The sequence below is a fragment of the Scyliorhinus torazame genome, chromosome 3 (assembly GCF_047496885.1).
Source record: "Scyliorhinus torazame isolate Kashiwa2021f chromosome 3, sScyTor2.1, whole genome shotgun sequence".
NCBI lineage: Eukaryota > Metazoa > Chordata > Chondrichthyes > Carcharhiniformes > Scyliorhinidae > Scyliorhinus > Scyliorhinus torazame.
Window position 1 is genome coordinate 185,739 of NC_092709.1, and position 19,332 is coordinate 205,070.

A 19,332-nucleotide genomic window follows, 5' to 3' on the forward strand; every position below is an offset into this window, starting at 1 on the left:
ACTGCTGTCTCACAGTGCCAGAGACCCGGGTTAACACTGCTGCATCACAGAGCCAGGGACCCGGGTTAACACTGCTGTCTCACAGCGCCAGGGACCCAGGTTAACACTGCTGTCTCACAGTGCCAAGGACCCGGGTTAACACTGCTGTCTCACAGGGCCAGGGACCCGGGTTAACACTGCTGTCTCAGTGCCAGGGACCCGGGTTAACACTGCTGTCTCACAGCGCCAGGGACCCGGGTTAACACTGCTGTCTCACAGCGCCAGGGACCCGGGTTAACACTGCTGTCTACAGTGCCAGGGACCTGGTTAACACTGCTGCCTCACAGTGCCAGGGACCCGGGTTAACACTGCTGCCTCACAGAGCAGGCACCCGGGTTAACACTGCTGTCTCACAGTGCCAGGGACCCGGGTTAGCCCTACTGTCTCACAGTGCCAGGGACCCGGATTAACACTGCTGCCTCAGTGCCAGGGACCTTGGTTAACACTGTCACAGTGCCAGGGACCCAGGTTAACACTGCTGTCTCACAGTGCCAGAGACCCGGGTTAACACTGCTGTCTCACAGTGCCAGGGACCCGGGTTAACACTGCTGCCTCACAGTGCCAGGGACCCGGGTTAACACGGCTGTCTCACAGTGTCAGGGACCCGGGATAACACTGCTGCCTCACAGCCCACCCCAGTCCAATGCCCGCATCTCCACATCATGACTAATATAGATGGCCTTGAATGTGGATCACGGAGTTTACATGGAGGGAGAGATTTAGGGAGGATAAGGGGGTAGTGAACTTCAAGAGAGAGCATGATGGGTTGAGATGGAGATTGAAATCAGCAAGGATGAGGTGCCTTTTGGTGCGGAGGCTGAGGGAGGAAACAAGTGAAGAGATTTCTGTGATAGAAGTTTTGTCGTATTTGGGATGGCAGTAGGGAATGATGATTTTGAAGACAGGTGTAAAGCGTGGAACTGGGTGAGATGTTCAGAGGAGGAGAAAGTGCCAGAGGAGCAGGGGGTCAGGCCAAGCTGGAATCTGGGCTAAGTATCACAGATGGTCCTTTGTAATAATAATAATCTTTGTCACAAGTAGGCTTACATTAACACTGCAATAGTTACTGTGAAAATCCCCTAGTCCCCACACCGGCGCTTGTCCAGATACACAGAGGGAGAATTCAGAATATCCAATTCACCAACAAGTGGGTCAATCGGGGTTGCTGCTCATAATGAGCCAACACAATTGCTTCAGTGAGCCTGTGAGAGGGTCCATGAAAGACACAGAGAGAAACTGTATGCTTATCTTACAGGCAGTCAAGTCTGGGACAGTGGCAAGAAAACAAGGAGATTGAGGAATGTTGAAGGGTTGGGGTAGGGAATTGTAAGAGAAGAGTACGAGTGTGGAGAAGTGAAAAGAGCAATAGAAGAGAATCAAGGAGGGGTAAAGAGAAAAGTAATGAAAAAGAGCAAAAATGGAAGAAGACTGATGGGCTCGGGTCTGGAGTAACAGCCAAGATGCACACGCCAATGGACACACGGACAGCTCAGGTTAATGGGTCTAGTTGCAGAAAAAGTAAGGATCATAAAACACACAACAGTAAACAGAAAATAGATGATGATAATAGGAAGGAGTCCAGAGTTGAAGTTGGAACTCCCATGGTGGAATTAATCATGACTTAGGTAGGCTGAAATCAGTACGCTGCATCAAAGACCATTTATCTGAATTTGGAGACAGGTGAAGCGAGTGAAGTCCATAAGCTGTTTGGGGTAGAGTATCGAGGGTCGCACTGATGGAGGTATTTTCATAAGGATGAAGATCCAAGTGATATACAGATAAAGTTCCAGGACTGAAAATGGTGATGAGGCCGGAGGGTACCATAAAATCCAAAAACAGCAGAGGATTGCTTTCCTGACACTCTTGTCAGGAACATTCTGAAGCTGAAAAGCCAGATGAACCAGTGGCCAATTACAGGTTCAGCAGAAGACTAAAGTATCTTAATCATACCAATGGTTGGGTGAGGGGAGACGACTGATAAAAGGGTAAGTATCGCAAAGGAGCAGAAAATCAGAAATAGATGATGTGTCTTATGGTAGAACCAATATAGCTCTGAGCACAAATGTCTTCTTGATGTTAAGAAGAGTTGAGGACTTTGTCAACTCAGGCCAATTTAAAAAGAGCAACTTTAACTCACTCCCAGTGAGCCAGAGAAGACACAGCCAGAGTGAGACACAGCGAAGAGTGAGTTTGGGAATTTGAACCTAGGTGGGAGTTCGAAGCTGGGTGGGGAGGAGGTGCTTTTTATCCCTGGTAAGTGACTGGTAAGTAGTTTGTCTTTTCATTTGTATATTTATTTATTCTTTCTTTCGTTTTTTGGAATTGTAGTTGTATAAGTTAACCTAAGGTTTAAGACATGGCAGGAGATCCCAGACCCGTGTCATGCTCCTCGTGGGCGATGTGGGAGCTCAGGGATACGTCCACTGTCCCAGGCTCCTTCACGTGCAAGTGTCCAGTTGCAGCTCCTGTTAGACAGCTTGACGGCTCTGGAGCTGCAGATGGACTCACTTTGGAGCATCCGCGATGCTGAGGACGTCGTGGATAGCATGTTTAGCGAGTTGGTCACACCACAGGTGAAAGTTACTGAGGGAGATAGAAAATGGGTGACCAAAAGAGCAAGATTAGGAAGGCAGTGCAGGTGACCCCTGCAGTCATCTCCCTGCAAAACAGATATACCGCTTTGAATACTGTTGAGGGAGATGGCTCACCAGGGGAAGGCAGCAGCAGCCAGGTTTATGGCACTGTGGCTGGCTCTGCTGCGCAGCAGGGCAGGAAGAAGAATGGCAGGGCTATAGTGATAGGGGATTCAATCGTAAGGGGAATAGTCAGGCAGTTCTGCGGACGCAATCGAGACTCCAGGATGATATGTTGCCATATGGTGCAAGGGTCAAGGATGTATCGGAGCAGCTGCAGGACATTCTGGGGGGGGGGGGGTGAACAGCCAGCTGTCGTGGTGCACATAGGTACCAACGATATAGGTTAAAAAATGGGATGAGGTCCTACAAACTGAATTCAGGGAGTTAGGAGTTAAACTAAAATGTAGGACCTCAAAGGTAGTAATCTCAGGATTGCTACCAGTGCCACGAGCTAGTCAGAGAAGGAATGGCAGGATAGATAGGATGAATGCGTGGCTCGAGAGATGGTGCAAGAGGGAGCGATTCAGATTCCTGGGGCATTGGAACCGGTTCTGGGGGAGGTGGGATCAGTACAAACCGGACGGTCTGCACCTGGGTAGGACTGGAGCCGATGTCCTGGGGGGGATGTTTGCTAGAGCTGTTGGGGAGGGTTTAAACTAATGTGGCAGGGGGATGGGATCCAATGTAGGAAGTCGGAGGGAAGTAAAACGGGGCCAGAAACAAAAAGCAGTAAAGGGAAAAGTGTAAGGCAGAGAAGCCATAGTCAAAAATCAAAAAGGGCCACAGTACAGGGTACAGTGACTGAGGAGAGTGTGAAAAGGGTGGTGGCCAATGTAGGATTGAGGGTGTTGTACCTAAATGTGTGCAGTATACAGAACAAGATAAATGAGCTTGTTGTGCACATAGAAATTGGCCAGTACGATGTTGTGGGCATCACAGAGACGTGGCTGCAATGGAATCAGGGCTGGGATCTAAATATCCAAGGATATGTGTCCTATCGAAAGGACAGGCAAATGGACAAAGGGGGCGGGGTTGCATTGTTAGTAAGGAATGAAGTTAAATCGATGGCAAGGAGTGATATAGGTTCAGAAGGCACAGAATCTCTGTGGGTAGAGTTGAGGAATCGCAAAGATAAAAAGACCCTGATGGGAGTTATGTACAGGCCCCCTAGCAGTAGTCAGGATGTGGCAGAAAATAAATTAGGAGGTAGAAAAGGCATGTAAAAAAGGCAACATTACAATAATCATGGGGACTTCAATATGCAGGTGAACTGGGAAAATCAGGTTGGTAGTGGATCCCAAGAAAAGGAATTTGTGGAATGTCGAAGAGATTTTTTTTGGAGCAGCTTGGAGAGCCTACTAGGGAACAGGCAATTCTGGATTTGGTGATGTATAATGAGGCAGACTTGATTAGGGATCTTAAGGTGAAGGAACCCTTAGGGAACAGTGACCACAATATGATAGAATTTACCCTGAAGTTTGAGAGGGAGAAGCTGCAATCAGATGTAACAGTATGGCAATTAAATAAGGGTAACTACAAAGACATGAGGGAGGAGCTGACCAGAGTTGATTGGAGAAGGAGCCCAGCAGGAAAGACAGTGGAACAGCAATGGCAGGAGTTTTTGAGGGTTATTCGGGAGGCACAACAGAAATTCATCCCAAGGAGGAGGAAACATGCTAAGGCGAGGACAAGGCATCCATGGCTGATGAGGGATGCCAAGGACAGCATAAACGCTAAGGAAAAAGCAAACAAAGTGGTGAGGATTGGTGGGAAACCAGAGGATTGGGTAGCCTTTAAAAGCGAGCAGAGGACAACTAAAAAAGCTATAAGGGGGGAGAAGATGAAGTACGAGTGCAAGCTAGCTAGTAATATAAAGGAAGATAGGAAGAGATTTTTTCAATATAGAAAAGGTAAGAGAGAGGCAAAAATAGACATTGGACAACTAGAAAATGTGGTTGGAGAAGTAATAACAGGAAACAAAGAAATGGCAGACAAACTGAATAGTTACTTTGCATCAGTCTTCATGGTGGAAGACACCAGTGAGATGCCAGAGCTCCAGGAGACAGAGGTGAGTGCAGTGACCATTACTAAGGAGAAGGTTCTGGGGAAACTGAAAGGTGGATAAGTCACCTGGTCCGGATGGACTACACCCCAGGGTCCTGAAAGAGATAGCTGAGGAAATTGTGGAGGCATTAGTGATGATCTTTCAGGAATCATTGGATGCAGGAAGCGTCCCAGAGGACTGGAAGGTGGCTAATGTAACACCACCGTTTAAGGAGGGAGGGAGGCAGAAGACGGGAAATTATAGGCTGGTTAACCTAACTTCGGTCATTGGTAAGATTTTAGAATCTGTTATTAAAGATGAGATCGCAAAGCACTTGGAAGTGCATGGTAAAATAGGACTGAGTCAGCACGGCTTTGTCAAAGGGAGGTCGTGTCTGACAAATCTGTTAAGAGTTCTTTGAGGAAGTAACAAGCAAGTTAGACAAAGGAGAATCAGTGGATGTGATTTATTTAGATTTCCAGAAGGCCTTTGACAAGGTGCCGCGTAGGAGACTGTTCAATAAGTTAAGAGCCCATGGTGTTCAGGGTAAGATCCTGGCATGGATAGAGGATTGGCTGACTGGCAGAAGGTAAACAGTGGGGATAAAGGGGTCTTTTTCAGGATGGCAGCCGGTGACTAGTGGTGTGCCTCGGGGGTCTGTGCTGGGACCACAACTTTTTACAATATACATTAATGATCTGGAAGAAGGTACTGAAGGCACTGTTGCTAGTATGTTAGCATTCATGTCAAGAGGGCTAGAATACAAGACCAGGGATGTACTTCTGAGGCTGTATAAGGCTCTGGTCAGACCCATTTGGAGTATTGTGAGCAGTTTTGGGCCCCATATCTAAGGAAGGATGTGCTGGCCTTGGAAAGGGTCCAGAGGAGGTTCACAAGAATGATCCCTGGAATGAAGAACTTGTCGTACGAGGACTCTGGGTCTGTACTTGTTGGAGTTTAGAAGGATGAGAGGGGATCTTATTCAAACGTACAAGATACTGCGAGGCCTGGATAGAGTGGACGTGGAGAGGATGTTTCCACTTGTAGGAAAAACTAGAACCAGAGGACACCATCTCAGATTAAAGAGACGATCCTTTAAAACAGAGATGAGGAGGAATTTCTTCAGCCAGAGGGTGGTAAATCTGTGGAACTCTTTGCCGCAGAGGGCTGTGGAGGCCAATTCACTGAGTGTCATTAAGGCAGAGATAGATAGGTTCTTGATTAATAAGGGGATCAGGGGTATGGGGAGAAGGCAGGAGAATGGGGATGAGAAAAATATCAGCCATGATTGAATGGCGGAGCAGACTCGATGGGCCGAGTGGCCTAATTCTGCTCCTATGTTTTATGGCAGAGTTCTTCAAAGTCGGGTGGGTCGCGGGCGGATGTCGGGAGGGTCGCAGAGCCATTGTCCACGGCGCTCCTGATGGCGCAAATCCCCGCGCTGCAGCCGGCATTTCATAACGCCGGCTGCAAACGGCCGCGAACATGTAAAAAAAAAACCAATTTGGCCACATTGCGCATGCGCGCACGATGATCAGACACGCATGCGCAGTGCTGCCACTATTTTTTTTAAACAGTTGCAGATTTTTGTTTTACAAGTTCCGTAGTGGTTTTTATTCATTTATTTTATTCATTTAATTTTTATTTTTTTCATTTATTTTATTCATTTTATTTCTTTTACAAGTTCGGGGGGGTTTTATTCATTTTTTTCATTTATTTTACTCATTTTATTTTTTTACAAGTTCAGGGGGGGGTTTATTTGATAAAATTTTACAGGAGAAAAATTCAGAACTTTGGACAGATGGAGACTCCATACTTTCCGACACCGGAAGGCTTCACCTTCATCCAACAGGTTCCATTGGAGGAGCGTATACGAGGGCCAGAGGGACCCAAAACCATTTCCTCCATTTTTATCAGCAGCAAACAAGGTTAAGAGAAAATGGTGGGTCGCGAAGTCCGGCCGGCGTGGGTCGCGAAGGTCGGCCGGGTTGGGTCCCGAAGGTCGGCCGGGTTGGGTCCCGAAGGTCGGCCGGGATGAGTCGCGAGGGTCGGCCGGGTTGGGTCGCGAGGGTCGGCCGGGTTGGGTCGCGAAGGTCGGCCGGGTTGAGTCGCGAGGGTCGGCCGGGTTGGGTCGCGAAGGTCGGCCGGGTTGGGTCCCGAAGGTCGGCCGGGTTGGGTCCCGAAGGTCGGCCGGGTTGGGTCCCGAAGGTCGGCCGGGTTGGGTCCCGAAGGTCGGCCGGGTTGGGTCCCGAAGGTCGGCCGGGTTGGGTCCCGAAGGTCGGCCGGGTTGGGTCCCGAAGGTCGGCCGGGTTGGGTCCCGAAGGTCGGCCGGGTTGGGTCCCGAAGGTCGGCCGGGTTGGGTCCCGAACGTCGGCCGGGTTGGGTCCCGAAGGTCGGCCGGGTTGGGTCCCGAAGGTCGGCCGGGTTGGGTCCCGAAGGTCGGCCGGGTTGGGTCGCGAAGGTCGGCCGGGTTGGGTCCCGAAGGTCGGCCGGGTTGGGTCCCGAAGGTCGGCCGGGTTGGGTCCCGAAGGTCGGCCGGGTTGGATCGCGAAGGTCGGCCGGGGTTGGGTCCCGAAGGTCGGCCGGGGTTGGGTCCCGAAGGTCGGCCGGGTTGGGTCGCGAAGGTCGGCCGGTTGGTAAAAATGGGTCCCCGGAAAAAAAGTTTGAAGAACACAGTCTTATGGGCGTGATTCTCCGACCCTCCGCCAGGCCGGAGAATCGCCGGAGGGAGCCGTGAATCCAGCCCCGCCGCTGGCTGCCTAATTCTCCGGCGCCATTCCTTTGACAGGGGCGGGAATCGCGCCGCACCGGTCGGGGGTCATTGGCAGTGGTCCCCACCCACGGCGATTCTCCACTCCGCGATGGGCCGAGCGGCCGCCCGTTTTCGGCCAGTCCTGCCGGCGTAAATTACACAAGGTTCTTACCGGCGGGACCTGGCTCTGCGAGTGACCTGCGGAGTCCTCCGGGGGGGGGGGTGAGAGATCTGGCCCCGGGGGGGGGCCCCCACGGTGGCCTGGCCCCCCGAAGGTGAGGATTCCGCACCTCCCGGGCGGACCAACACCGGAGTGGTTCACGCCACTCTTTGGCGCCGGTACGGCCTGCCTGCCGGATACCGGAGAATCCCGCCCTAGAAATCAAGTTGAAAAACGTTGATCTAGATATAGAATAAAATCACAGAATCGTTACATTGCAGGAGACCATTTGGCCCATCGAGTCTGCACTGACTACCTAGGCCCTTGCCCCCAAAGCTATCCCTGTAACCCATCCTAACACTAAGGGGACACTAAGGGGCAATTTACAGCAGCCAATCCACCTAACCTGCACATCTCTGGATGTGGGAGGAAACTGGAGCACCTCCCAGTGGAAGCCCACACAGACACAGGGATAACATACAAACTCCACACAGTCACGCAAGGCAGGAATTGAACCCAGTTCCCTGGTGCTGAGGCAGCAGTGCTAATCACTGTGCCACCCCAGATCTTTTCCGTAGCTTGCAGATGAAAATATGTCAGCAGAATATAAACAGACGCAGTCTTACATGTTTCCAATGTAGTCCATTGCAGAAATATAGTCTTGATGTCCAGTGAAGTTCACGAATTTGAGATTTGAGAAACATATCCAGCCAGTTATTTTCCAGAGCTCACAAGGTAAATTCAGGGGATGGGGCCTAAACTGTCACACAGAGGCCATTTAAACCAAGAGCCTTTTTAGGCTAAAGTGCGCCCACTGGTAGAATCAGGGGAATTTAAACAGCAGAAGCGACTATGGGGAGGAGGATGAGCAACGGAACATAGAAAATAACAGCGCAGTACAGACCCTTCGGCCCTCAATGTTGCGCCGACCTGTGAAACCACTCGAAAGCCCATCTACACTATTCCCTTATCGTCCATATGTCTATCCAATGACCATTTGAATACCCTTAGTGTTGGCGAGTCCCTACTGTTGCAGGCAGGGTATTCCACACCCTTACTACTCTCTGAGTAAAGAACCTACCTCTGACGTCTGTCTTATATCGATCTCCCCTCAATTTAAAGCTATGTCCCCTCGTGCGAGACATCACCATCCGGGGAAAAAGGCTCTCACTGTCCACCCTATCTAATCCTCTGATCACCTTGTATGCCTCAATTAAGTCACCTCTTAACCTTCTTCTCTCTAACGAAAACAGCCTCAAGTCCCTCAGCCTTCCCTCATAAGATCTTCCCTCCATACCAGGCAACATTCTGGTAAATCTCCTCTGCACCCTTTCCAATGCTTCCACATCCTTCCTATAATGCGGCGACCAGAATTGCATGCAATACTCCAAATGCAACCGCACCAGAGTTTTGTACAGCTGCAACATGACCTCATGGCTCCGAAACTCAATCCCTCTACCAATAAAAGCTAACTCACCGTACGCCTTCCGAACAACCCTCTCAACCTGGATGGCAACTTTCAGGGATCTATGTACATGGACACCGAGATCTCTCTGCTCATCCACACTGCCAAGAATCTTACCATTAGCCCAGTACTCTATCTTCCTGTTACTCCTTCCAAAATGAATCACCTCACACTTTTCTGCATTAAACTCCATTTGCCACCTCTCAGCCCAGCAGCTTATCTATGTCCCTCTATAACTTGTAACATCCTTCCGCACTGTCCACAACTCCACCGACTTTAGTCATCTGCAAATTTACTCACCCATCCTTCTACGCCCTCCTCCAGGTCATTTATAAAAATGACAAACAGCAGTGGCCCCAAAACAGATCCTTGTGGTACACCACTAGTAACTGGACTCCAGTCTGAACATTTCCCATCAACCACCACCCTTTGTCTTCTTCCAGCTAGCTAATTTCTGATCCAAACTGGTAAATCACCCTGAATCCCATGCCTCCATATTTTCTGCAGTAGCCTACCATGGGGAACCTTATCAAATGCTTTACTGAAATCCATATACACCACATCAACTGCTTTACCCTCATCCACCTGTTTGGTCACCTTCTCAAAGAACTCAATAAGGTTTGTGAGGCACGACCTACCCTTCACAAAACCGTGTTAACTATCTCTAATCAAATTATTCCTTTCCAGATGATTATACATCCTATCTCTTATAAACCTTTCCAAGACTTTGCCCACAACAGAAGTAAGGCTCACTGGTCTATAGTTACCGGGGTTGTCTCTACTCCCCTTCTTGAACAAGGGGACAACATTTGCTAACCTCCAGTCTTCTGGCACTATTCCTGTAGACAAAGATGACTTAAAGATTAAAGCCAACGGCTCAGCAATCTCCTCCCTAGCTTCCCAGAGAACCTAGGATAAATCCCATCCGGCCCAGGGGACTTATCTATTTTCACACTTTCCAGAACATAAGAACTAGGAACAGGAGTAGGCCATCTGGCCCCTCGAGCCTGCTCCGCCATTCAATGAGATCATGGCTGATCTTTGTGGACTCAGCTCCTCTCCGGCCCGTACACCATATCCCCGAATCCCTTTATTCTTTAGAAAGGTATCTATCTTTTTCTTAAAAACGTTTAAAGAAGGAGCCTCAACTGCTTCACTGGGCAAGGAATTCCAGAGATTCACAACCCTTTGGGTGAGGGAGCCTCGGGAGCAATTACATCACAGCCAGCAGGTGAGTGATTGGCTTGTAACTGGTAAGTGATTTCTCTCTCTTTGACTTTCTCTTAGCTGTGTAGTGTAGTTCAAATTTAACTTCAGGTTTAAGTCATGGCAGGAGAGCTCAGACCCGTGTCATGCTCCTCTTGTGAGATGTGGCAAGTCAGGGACCCTTCTGGTGTCCCTGACTCCTTCATCTGCAAGAAGTGTGTCCAACTGCAGCTCCTGTTAGACCGCTTGACGGCTCTGGAGCTGCGGATGGACTCACTTTGGAGCATCCGCGATGCTGAGGAAGTTGTGGATAGCACATTCAGTGAGTTGGTCACACCGCAGATTAAAATTACTGAGGCAGATAGGGAATGGGTGACCAACAGACAGAGGAAGAGTAGGAAGGCAGTGCAGGGATCCCCTGCGGTCATCTCCCTCCAAAACAGATTTACCGTTTTGGAAACTGTTGGGGGAGATGGCTCACCAGGGGAAGGTGGCAGCAGCCAGGTTCATGGCACCGTGGCTAGCTCTGCTGCACAGAAGGGCGGGAAAAAGAGTGACAGAGCTATAGTGATAGGGGCTTCAATTGTAAGGGGAATAGACAGGCGTTTCTGTGGACGCAAACGAGAATCCAGGTTGGTATGTTGCCTCCCTGGTGCAAGGGTCAAGGATGTCTCGGAGCGGCTGCAGGGCATTCTGGAGGGGGAGGGTGAACAGCCAGCTGTCGTGGTGCATATAGGCACCAACGATATAGGTAAAAAACGGGATGAGGTCCTACAAGCTGAATTTAGGGAGTTAGGAGTTAAACTAAAAAGTAGGACCTCAAAGGTAGTAATCTCAGGATTGCTACCAGTGCCACGTGATAGTCAGAGTAGGAATGACAGGATAGCTAGGATGAATACGTGGCTTGAGAGATGGTGCAAGAGGGAGGGTTTCAAATTCCTGGGACATTGGGACCGGTTCTGGGGAGGTGGGACCTGTACAAATCGGACGGTCTGCATCTGGGTGGGACCGGAACCAATGTTCTCGGGGGTGTGTTTGCTAGTGCAGTTGGGGAGGGTTTAAACTAATGTGGCAGGGGGATGGGAACCGATGTAGGAAGTCAGTGGGGACAGAAACAAAAGGCAGGAAGGGAGAGTGTGTAAAGCATGACCTGAGAAAGCAGGGCAGAGAGCAAGGAAGGTCTACATTAAACTGCATTTATTTCAATGCAAGGGGCCTGACGGGCAAAGCGGATGAGCTCAGGGCATGGATGGGCACATGGGACTGGGATATTATAGCTATGACTGAAACATGGCTAAGGAAGGGGCAGGACTGGCAGCTCAATGTTCCGGGGTACAGATGCTATAGAAAGGATAGAACAGGAGGTAAGAGAGGAGGGGGAGTGGCGTTTTTGATTAGGGAGAACATCACGGCAGTACTTAGAGGGGATATATCCGAGGGTTCGCCCACTGAGTCCATATGGGTGGAACTGAAAAATAAGAAGGGAGAGATCACCTTGGTAGGACTGTACTACAGGCCCCCAAATAGTCAGCGGGAAATTGAGGAGCAAATATGTAAGGAGATTACAGATAGCTGCAAGAATAATAGGGTGGTAGTAGTAGGGGACTTTAACTTTCCCAACATTGACTGGGACAGCCAGAGCATTAGGGGCTTGGATGGAGGGAAATTTGTTGAGTGTATTCAGGAGGAATTTCTCATTCAGTATGTGGATGGACCGACTAGAGAGGGGGCAAAACTTGACCTCGTCTTGGGAAATAAGGAAGGGCAAGTGACAGAAGTGCTAGTGAGAGATCACTTTGGGACAAGTGACCATAACTCCATTAGTTTTAAGATAGCTATGGAGAATGATAGGTCTGGCCCAAGAGTTAAAATTCTTAATTGGGGCAAGGCCAATTTTGATGGTATCAGACAGGAACTTGCAGAGGTAGATTGGGGGAGACTGTTGGCAGGCAAAGGGACGGCTGGTAAATGGGAGGTTTTTAAAAATGTGTTAACCAGGGTGCAGGGTAAGCACATTCCCTTTAGAGTGAAGGGTAAGGCTGGTAGAAGTAGGGAACCCTGGATGACTCGAGATATTGAGACTCTGGTCAAAAAGAAGAAGGAGGCATATGACGTACATAAGCAACTGGGATCAAGTGGATCCCTTGAAGAGTATAGAGATTGTCGAAGTAGAGTTAAGAGGGAAATCAGGAGGGCAAAAAGGGGACATGAAATTGCTTTGGCAAATAATGCAAGGGAGAATCCAAAGAGATTCTACAAATACATAAAGGGGAAAAGAGTAACTAGGGACAGAGTAGGGCCTCTTAAGGATCAACAAGGGCATCTATGTGCAGAGCCACAAGAGTTGGGTGAGATCCTGAATGAATATTTCTCATCGGTATTCACGGTGGAGAAAGGCATGGATGTTAGGAAACTAAGGGAAATAAATAGTGATGTCTTGAGAAGTGTGCATATTACAGAGGAGGAGGTGCTGGAAGTCTTAAAGCGCATCAAGGTAGATAAATCCCCGGGACCTGATGAAATGTATCCCAGGATGTTGTGGAAGGCTAGGGAGGAAATTGCGGGTCCCCTAACAGAGATATTTGAATCATCGGCAGCCACATGTGAGGTGCCTGAAGATTGGAGAGTGGCGAATGTTGTGCCCTTGTTTAAGAAGGGCAGCAGGGAAAAGCCTGGGAACTACAGGCCGGTGAGCCTAACGTCTGTAGTAGGTAAGTTGCTAGAAGGTATTCTGAGAGACAGGATCTACAAGCATTTAGAGAGGCAAGGACTGATTCGGGGCAGTCAGCATGGCTTTGTGCGTGGAAAATCATGTCTCACAAATTTGATTGAGTTTTTTGAGGGGGTGACCAAGAAGGTAGATGAGGGTAGTGCAGTAGACGTTGTCTACATGGACTTTAGCAAAGCCTTTGACAAGGTACCGCATGGTAGGTTGTTGCAGAAGGTTAAAGCACACGGGATCCAGGGTGAGGTTGCCAATTGGATTCAAAATTGGCTGGACGACAGAAGGCAGAGGGTGGTTGTAGAGGGTTGTTTTTCAAACTGGAGGCCTGTGACCAGTGGTGTGCCTCAAGGATCGGTGCTGGGTCCACCGTTATTTGTGATTTATATTAATGATTTGGATGAGAATTTAGGAGGCATGGTTAGTAAGTTTGCAGATGACACCAAGATTGGTGGCACAGTGGATAGTGAAGAAGGTTATCTAGGATTGCAACGGAATCTTGATCAATTAGGCCAGTGGGCCGACGAATGGCAGATGGAGTTTAATTTAGATAAATGTGAGGTGATGCATTTTGGCAGATCGAATCAGGCCAGGACCTACTCAGTTAATGGTATGCCGTTGGGGAGAGTTATAGAACAAAGAGATCTAGGAGTACAGGTTCATAGCTCCTTGAAGGTGGAGTCGCAGGTGGACAGGGTGGTGAAGAAGGCATTCGGCATGCTTGGTTTCATTGGTCAGAACATTGAATACAGGAGTTGGGACGTCTTGTTGAAGTTGTACAAGACATTGGTACGGCCACACTTGGAATACTATGTGCAGTTCTGGTCACCCTATTATAGGAAGGATATTATTAAGCTGGAAAGAGTGCAGAAAAGATTTACTAGGATGTTGCCGGGGCTTGATGGTTTGAGTTATAAGGAGAGGCTGGATAGACTGGGACTTTTTTCCTTGGAGCGTAGGAGGCTTAGGGGTGGTCTTATAGAGGTCTATAAAATAATGAGGGGCATAGATAAGGTAGATAGTCAACATCTTTTTCCAAAGGTAGGGGAGTCTAAAACTAGAGGGCATAGGTTTAAGGTGAGAGATTCAGAAGGGCCCAGAGGGGCAATTTCTTCACTCAGAGGGTAGTGAGTGTCTGGAATGGGCTGCCAGAGGTAGTAGTAGAGGCGGGTACAATTGTGTCTTTTAAAAAACATTTAGATGGTTACATGGGTAAGATGGGTATAGAGGGTTATGGGCCAAGTGCGGGCAACTGGGACTAGCTTAATGGTAAAAACTGGGTGGCATGGACTGGTTGGGCCGAAGGGCCTGTTTCCATGCTGTAAACTTCTATGATTCTAAGAAGTTCCTCCTAAACTCGGTCCTAAATCTACTTCCCCTTAGAATTGCTAACACCTCCTCCTTATGAACCTCAAGCCCTTCTAGTCTAGTAGCCTGTATCTCAGTATTCTCCTCGACAGCATTGTCCTTTTCCTGTGTGAATACTGACGAAAAATATTCATTTAGTACCTCTCCTATCTCCACGCACAACTTCCCACTACTGTCCTAGACTGGCCCTACTCTTACCCTAGTCATTTTTTTATTCCTGACATGTCTATAGAAAGCTTTAGGGTTATCCTTGATCCTATCTGCCAACAACTTCTCATGTCCCCTCCTGGTTCTTCTTAGCTCTCTCTTTAGGTCCTTCCTAGTTAACTTGTAACTCTCGAGTGCCCTAACTGAACCTTCACGTCTCATCTTTACATGAGCCTCCTTCTTCCTCTTGACAATTGTTTCAACTGTTTTAGTAAACCACGGTTTCCTCGCTCGACCACTTCCTCCCTGCCTGACAGGTACATACTTATCAAGGACACGCAGTAGCTGTTCCTTGAACAAGATCCACATTTCCATTGTGCTCATCCCCTGTAGTTTTCCTCTCCATCCGATGCATCCTAAGTCTTGCCTCATCACATCATAATTGCCTTTCCCCCAGATATAACTCTTGCCCTACGGTATATACCTATCCCTTTCCATCACTAAAGTAAACGTAATCGAATTGTGGTCTCTATCACCAAAGTGCTCACCTACCTCCAAATCTAACACCTGTCCTGGTTCATTACCCAGTACCAAATCCAATATGGCCTCGCCTCTCATTGGCCTATCTACATACTGCGTCAGGAAACCCGCCTGCACGCATTGGACAAAAACGGATCCATCTAAAGTACTCGAACTATAGCGTTTCCATTCAATATTTGGAAAGTTAAAGTCCCCCATAACAACTACCCTGTTCCTTCCACTCCTATCCAGAATCACCTTTGCAGTCCTTTCCTCTACATCTCTGGAACTTTTCGGAGGCCTATAGAAAACCCTTAACAGGGTGACCTCACCTTTTCTGTTTCTAACCTCAGCCCATACTATCTCAGTAGACGAGTCCTCATCAAACGTTCTTTCTGCCACTGTAATACCATTCTTGACTAACAATGCCACCCCTCCCCCTCTTTTACCACCTTCCCTGAGCTTACTGAAATATCTAAACCCCGGCACCTGCAACAACCATTCCTGTCCCTGCTCTATCCATGTCTCCGAGATGGCCACAACATCGAAGTCCCAGGTACCAACCCATGCCGCAAGTTCACCCACCTTATTCCGGATGCTCCTGGCATTGAAGAAGACACACTTTAAACCACCTTCCTGTCTGCCGGTACACTCCTGCAACTTTGAAACCTTACTCATGACCTCACTACTCTCAAACTCCTGTATGCTGGAGTTACAATTCAGGTTCCCAAGCCCCTGCTGAACTAGTTTAAACCCTCCCGAAGAGCATTAGCAAATATCCCCCCCCCCCCCAGGATATTGGTGCCCCTCTGGTCCAGGTGTAGACCATCCCATTTGTAGAGGTCCCACCTACCCCAGAATGAGCCCCAATTATCCAGGAATCTGAAACCCTCCCTCCTGCACCATCCCTGTAGCCACGTGTTCAACTGCTCTCTACCCCTATTCCTCGTCTCGCTAGCACGTGGCATGGGTAACAACCCAGAGATAATAACTCTGTTTGTCCTAGATCTAAGTTTCCACCCTAGCTCCCTGAATTCCTGCCTTACATCCCTATCCCTTTTCCTACCTATGTCGTTGGTACCAATGTGGACCACGACTTGGGGCTGCACCCCTCCCCCTTAAGGATCCCGAAAACACGATCCGAGACATCGCAGACCCTGGCACCTGGGAGGCAAAACACCAACCGCGAGTCTCTCTCGTTCTCACAGAATCTCCTATCTATCCCCCTAACTATGGAGTCTCCAATGACTAATGCTCTACTCCTCTCCCCCCTTTCCTTCCGAGCAACAGGGACAGACTCTATGCCGGAGACCTGTACCCCATGGCTTACCCCTGGTAAGTCCCCCACCCCCCCCAACAGTATCCAAAGCGGTATACTTGTTACTCAGGGGAATGACCACAGGGGATCCCTGTACTGACTGCTTCCTCCCAGCCCCTCTCACCATCACCCATCTGTCTTTATTCTTCGGAGTTACTACATCCCTGAAGCTACTATCTATAACCACCTCTGCCTCCCGAATGATCCGAAGTTCATCCAGCTCCAGCTCCAGTTCCCTAACACGGTTTCTGAGGAGCTCAAGGTGGGTGCACTTCCCACAGATAAAATCAGCAGGGACACTGGCGGCGTCCCACACCTCAAACAGTCTGCAGGAGGAACATTGTACTACCTTCCCTGCCATCCCCTCTAGATAAAACAAGAAAAAGAAAGGAAGAGCTTACCTGATAATCACTCAACCCCTTAGGTTAGAAGAGGTGGAATGGTGGGGGACACTACAAGTGTAGTGTCTCGGGTTTAGCAACCGCCCAACTTATATACAGGTACTAACAAATCTTCCCAGAAATCCCCACGGCCGACTTCCTGCAGCTGTAAAGGGAAGTTTATAAAGTTATTCTTACCTTCCCAACAGGCCCCTGGACACTGCTCCTGCCGAAAATCTGGAGCAGTGTCCGGATGGTCGATGTCTGTGGCGAGGTGTGCAGAGTGATTAACTACCAAGAGAGCTGACTGCACAGGAACCACCTTGCAATCAAAACCTATACATCAACAAAAGTGCAATTTCAATGACTTTCCACTTACCCACGTTCTTTCAGTTGGCTTTCACCGGCCACTTTTGCGGCCTTCTTCCTTATGTACGTGGCACCATGTGAATTTTCTAAGGCATCAACATCTACTTTGAAAGACATTGTGTCGGGTGAAGGTAAGTGCTTACTGAGTCTGGATAGAAAGTGTTTAGGATTTAATCATTTCACTTCAAGATCTTTATTAAATTATTTTTCAATCTCAAGTATCAGCAGATAACCTCACCTTAATAACAAGACACTCAAATTAGAGAACAAAATTTGTTTATATATGAAATTCTCTAATTTGTATCCCACCCCTGCCAGTACAGCATTGCACTGCCTCAGCTTTCAGTCAACTGCTGACTGAATTTCTCTCCAGAGACCATCTGCCTCTTCCCCATCTCCTTTCAAAAACTCTTTCAACCCCGTTTTTCTCCTCCATCTTCAATCACTCCATCTAAATTCTTATTGGATGGAACCCTGTTTCTCTTGCTTGTGCTTTGTAAAAGCACCTCAAATGTTCTGTATGTTCAACATGCTAAACAAGTGCAAATGGTTGTTTCATTAAAAGGATACGTCTTGGCTTTTTCTGAGTTCACCAATGAATATGCAGAGATTAGCTGTGCCAAAGTCCGGATATCCTCAGGGTTTTGCCTAGAAAGACAAAATTAGCAGTGTTCTGGTTATCAACCAAAAGCATGATTACCTTTACCGTCACATATGCAAACACCAAACATTTAGATTTTATCATTAAAATGGAGAGGTAAAGATGGCACAGGAAGCCTCTCTGTATATGGTGCATGTGTCTATTACTAATTTACAATGCTCCAATTCTCAATATATTTACAACTTGCAGAAAAGTCTAAATATAACACAAAGGAGCCTCTGGAAACGCCTTGGGTTCACTCACCTGCTAATTTACCCGGCTGTTCCATTAAGGGAGTGCTTCATATTAATTTAGCATTATAGAAGACAATAAATACCTGAGATTTCTATTGCACAACATACTGGAGCACCAATGAATTGAAACAGAAACCTTTTGTGCCCTGCTTAATAACAGAATCCACACCATACTTTGTTGTTTTTCACCAAATTATTAGTGAAATACAATTCTTCTCTCAAAGTATATGTGGTGAAAGAGTGAAGGTTTAAACATGGATCCTCTTTCCAGTTTCCAATATTCACCTGAGGAAGGAGCAGTGCTCCGAAAGCTAGTGATTTGAAACAAACCTGTTGGACTTTAACCTGGTGTTGTAAGATTTCTTACAGTTTCCAATAGGAAGTTGCCGGTGTGCGACTGTTCTGCAGAGGAGAAAATTGTAATCCCACAAGAATCTTTTCACATTTACTAATACCACAAATCATACACATTTGTGGCAATCAAGCTTCCAACCATGAGTTAAAAGTAGGTATGGGTAGAATAGGTAGAGTTGAAAGTAAAAACTGTGCTATTGTAACATTTGAGCATCAGGTGCTGGTAAACGTTCTGCCGTTCGTTTAATCACTCCTGCCCCCACCCTCCGATCACAGATCCCGTTTGTTCTTTTTCTCCAAGTGCAAGTTTGGAGTTCGGTGAGTGGGGGGAGTTCGGTGAGTGGGGGGAGTTCGGTGAATGGGGGGAGTTCGGTGAATGGGGGGAGTTCGGTGAATGGGGGGAGTTCGGTGAATGGGGGGAGTTCGGTGAATGGGGGGAGTTCGGTGAATGGGGGGAGTTCGGTGAATGGGGGGAGTTCGGTGAATGGGGGGAGTTCGGTGAATGGGGGGAGTTCGGTGAGTGTGTGGGGGGAGGGGGGAGAGTTCGGCGAGTTGGGGGAGGGGGAGTTTGATGAGTGGGGGGGGAGAGTTCGGTGAGTGGGGGGGAGGAGTTCGGAGAGCGGGGGGGGGGGGAGTTTGGTGAGTGGGGGAATTCGGTGAGTGGGGGGAGTTCGGTGAGTGGGGGGAGTTCGGTGAGTGGGGGGAGTTCGGTGAGTGGGGAAATTTGGTGAGTGGGGGGGGTGGGTTCGGTGAGTGGGGGGGGTTCGGTGAGTGGGGGGGGAAGTTTGGTGAGTGGGGGGAGTTCGGTGAGTGGGGGGGTAAAGAGTTTGGTGAGTGGGGGGGGTAAAGAGTTCGGTGAGTGGGGGGGGAAAGTTTGGTGGGGGGGGGGGGGAGAAAGTTTGGTGAGTTGGGGGGGGGGGGGGGGGGAGTTCGATGCGTGGGGGTGGGGAGGGAGTTCA

General features: G+C 48.6%; 1 protein-coding gene across 2 annotated transcripts in view; it reads right to left on the reverse strand.

Moving 5' to 3' along the window:
- Window positions 1–19,332, reverse strand: part of srp72 (signal recognition particle 72) — a 171,053-nt gene that overhangs the window by 33,461 nt on the left and 118,260 nt on the right. For both annotated transcript variants that reach the window (XM_072495169.1, XM_072495170.1), the window contains exons 15-16: window positions 17,696–17,773; window positions 17,136–17,273 (exon numbers count right to left, since the gene is read on the reverse strand). In XM_072495169.1, coding sequence (XP_072351270.1) covers window positions 17,136–17,273; window positions 17,696–17,773 — 216 coding nt within the window. The remainder of the gene's footprint in view (window positions 1–17,135; window positions 17,274–17,695; window positions 17,774–19,332) is intronic.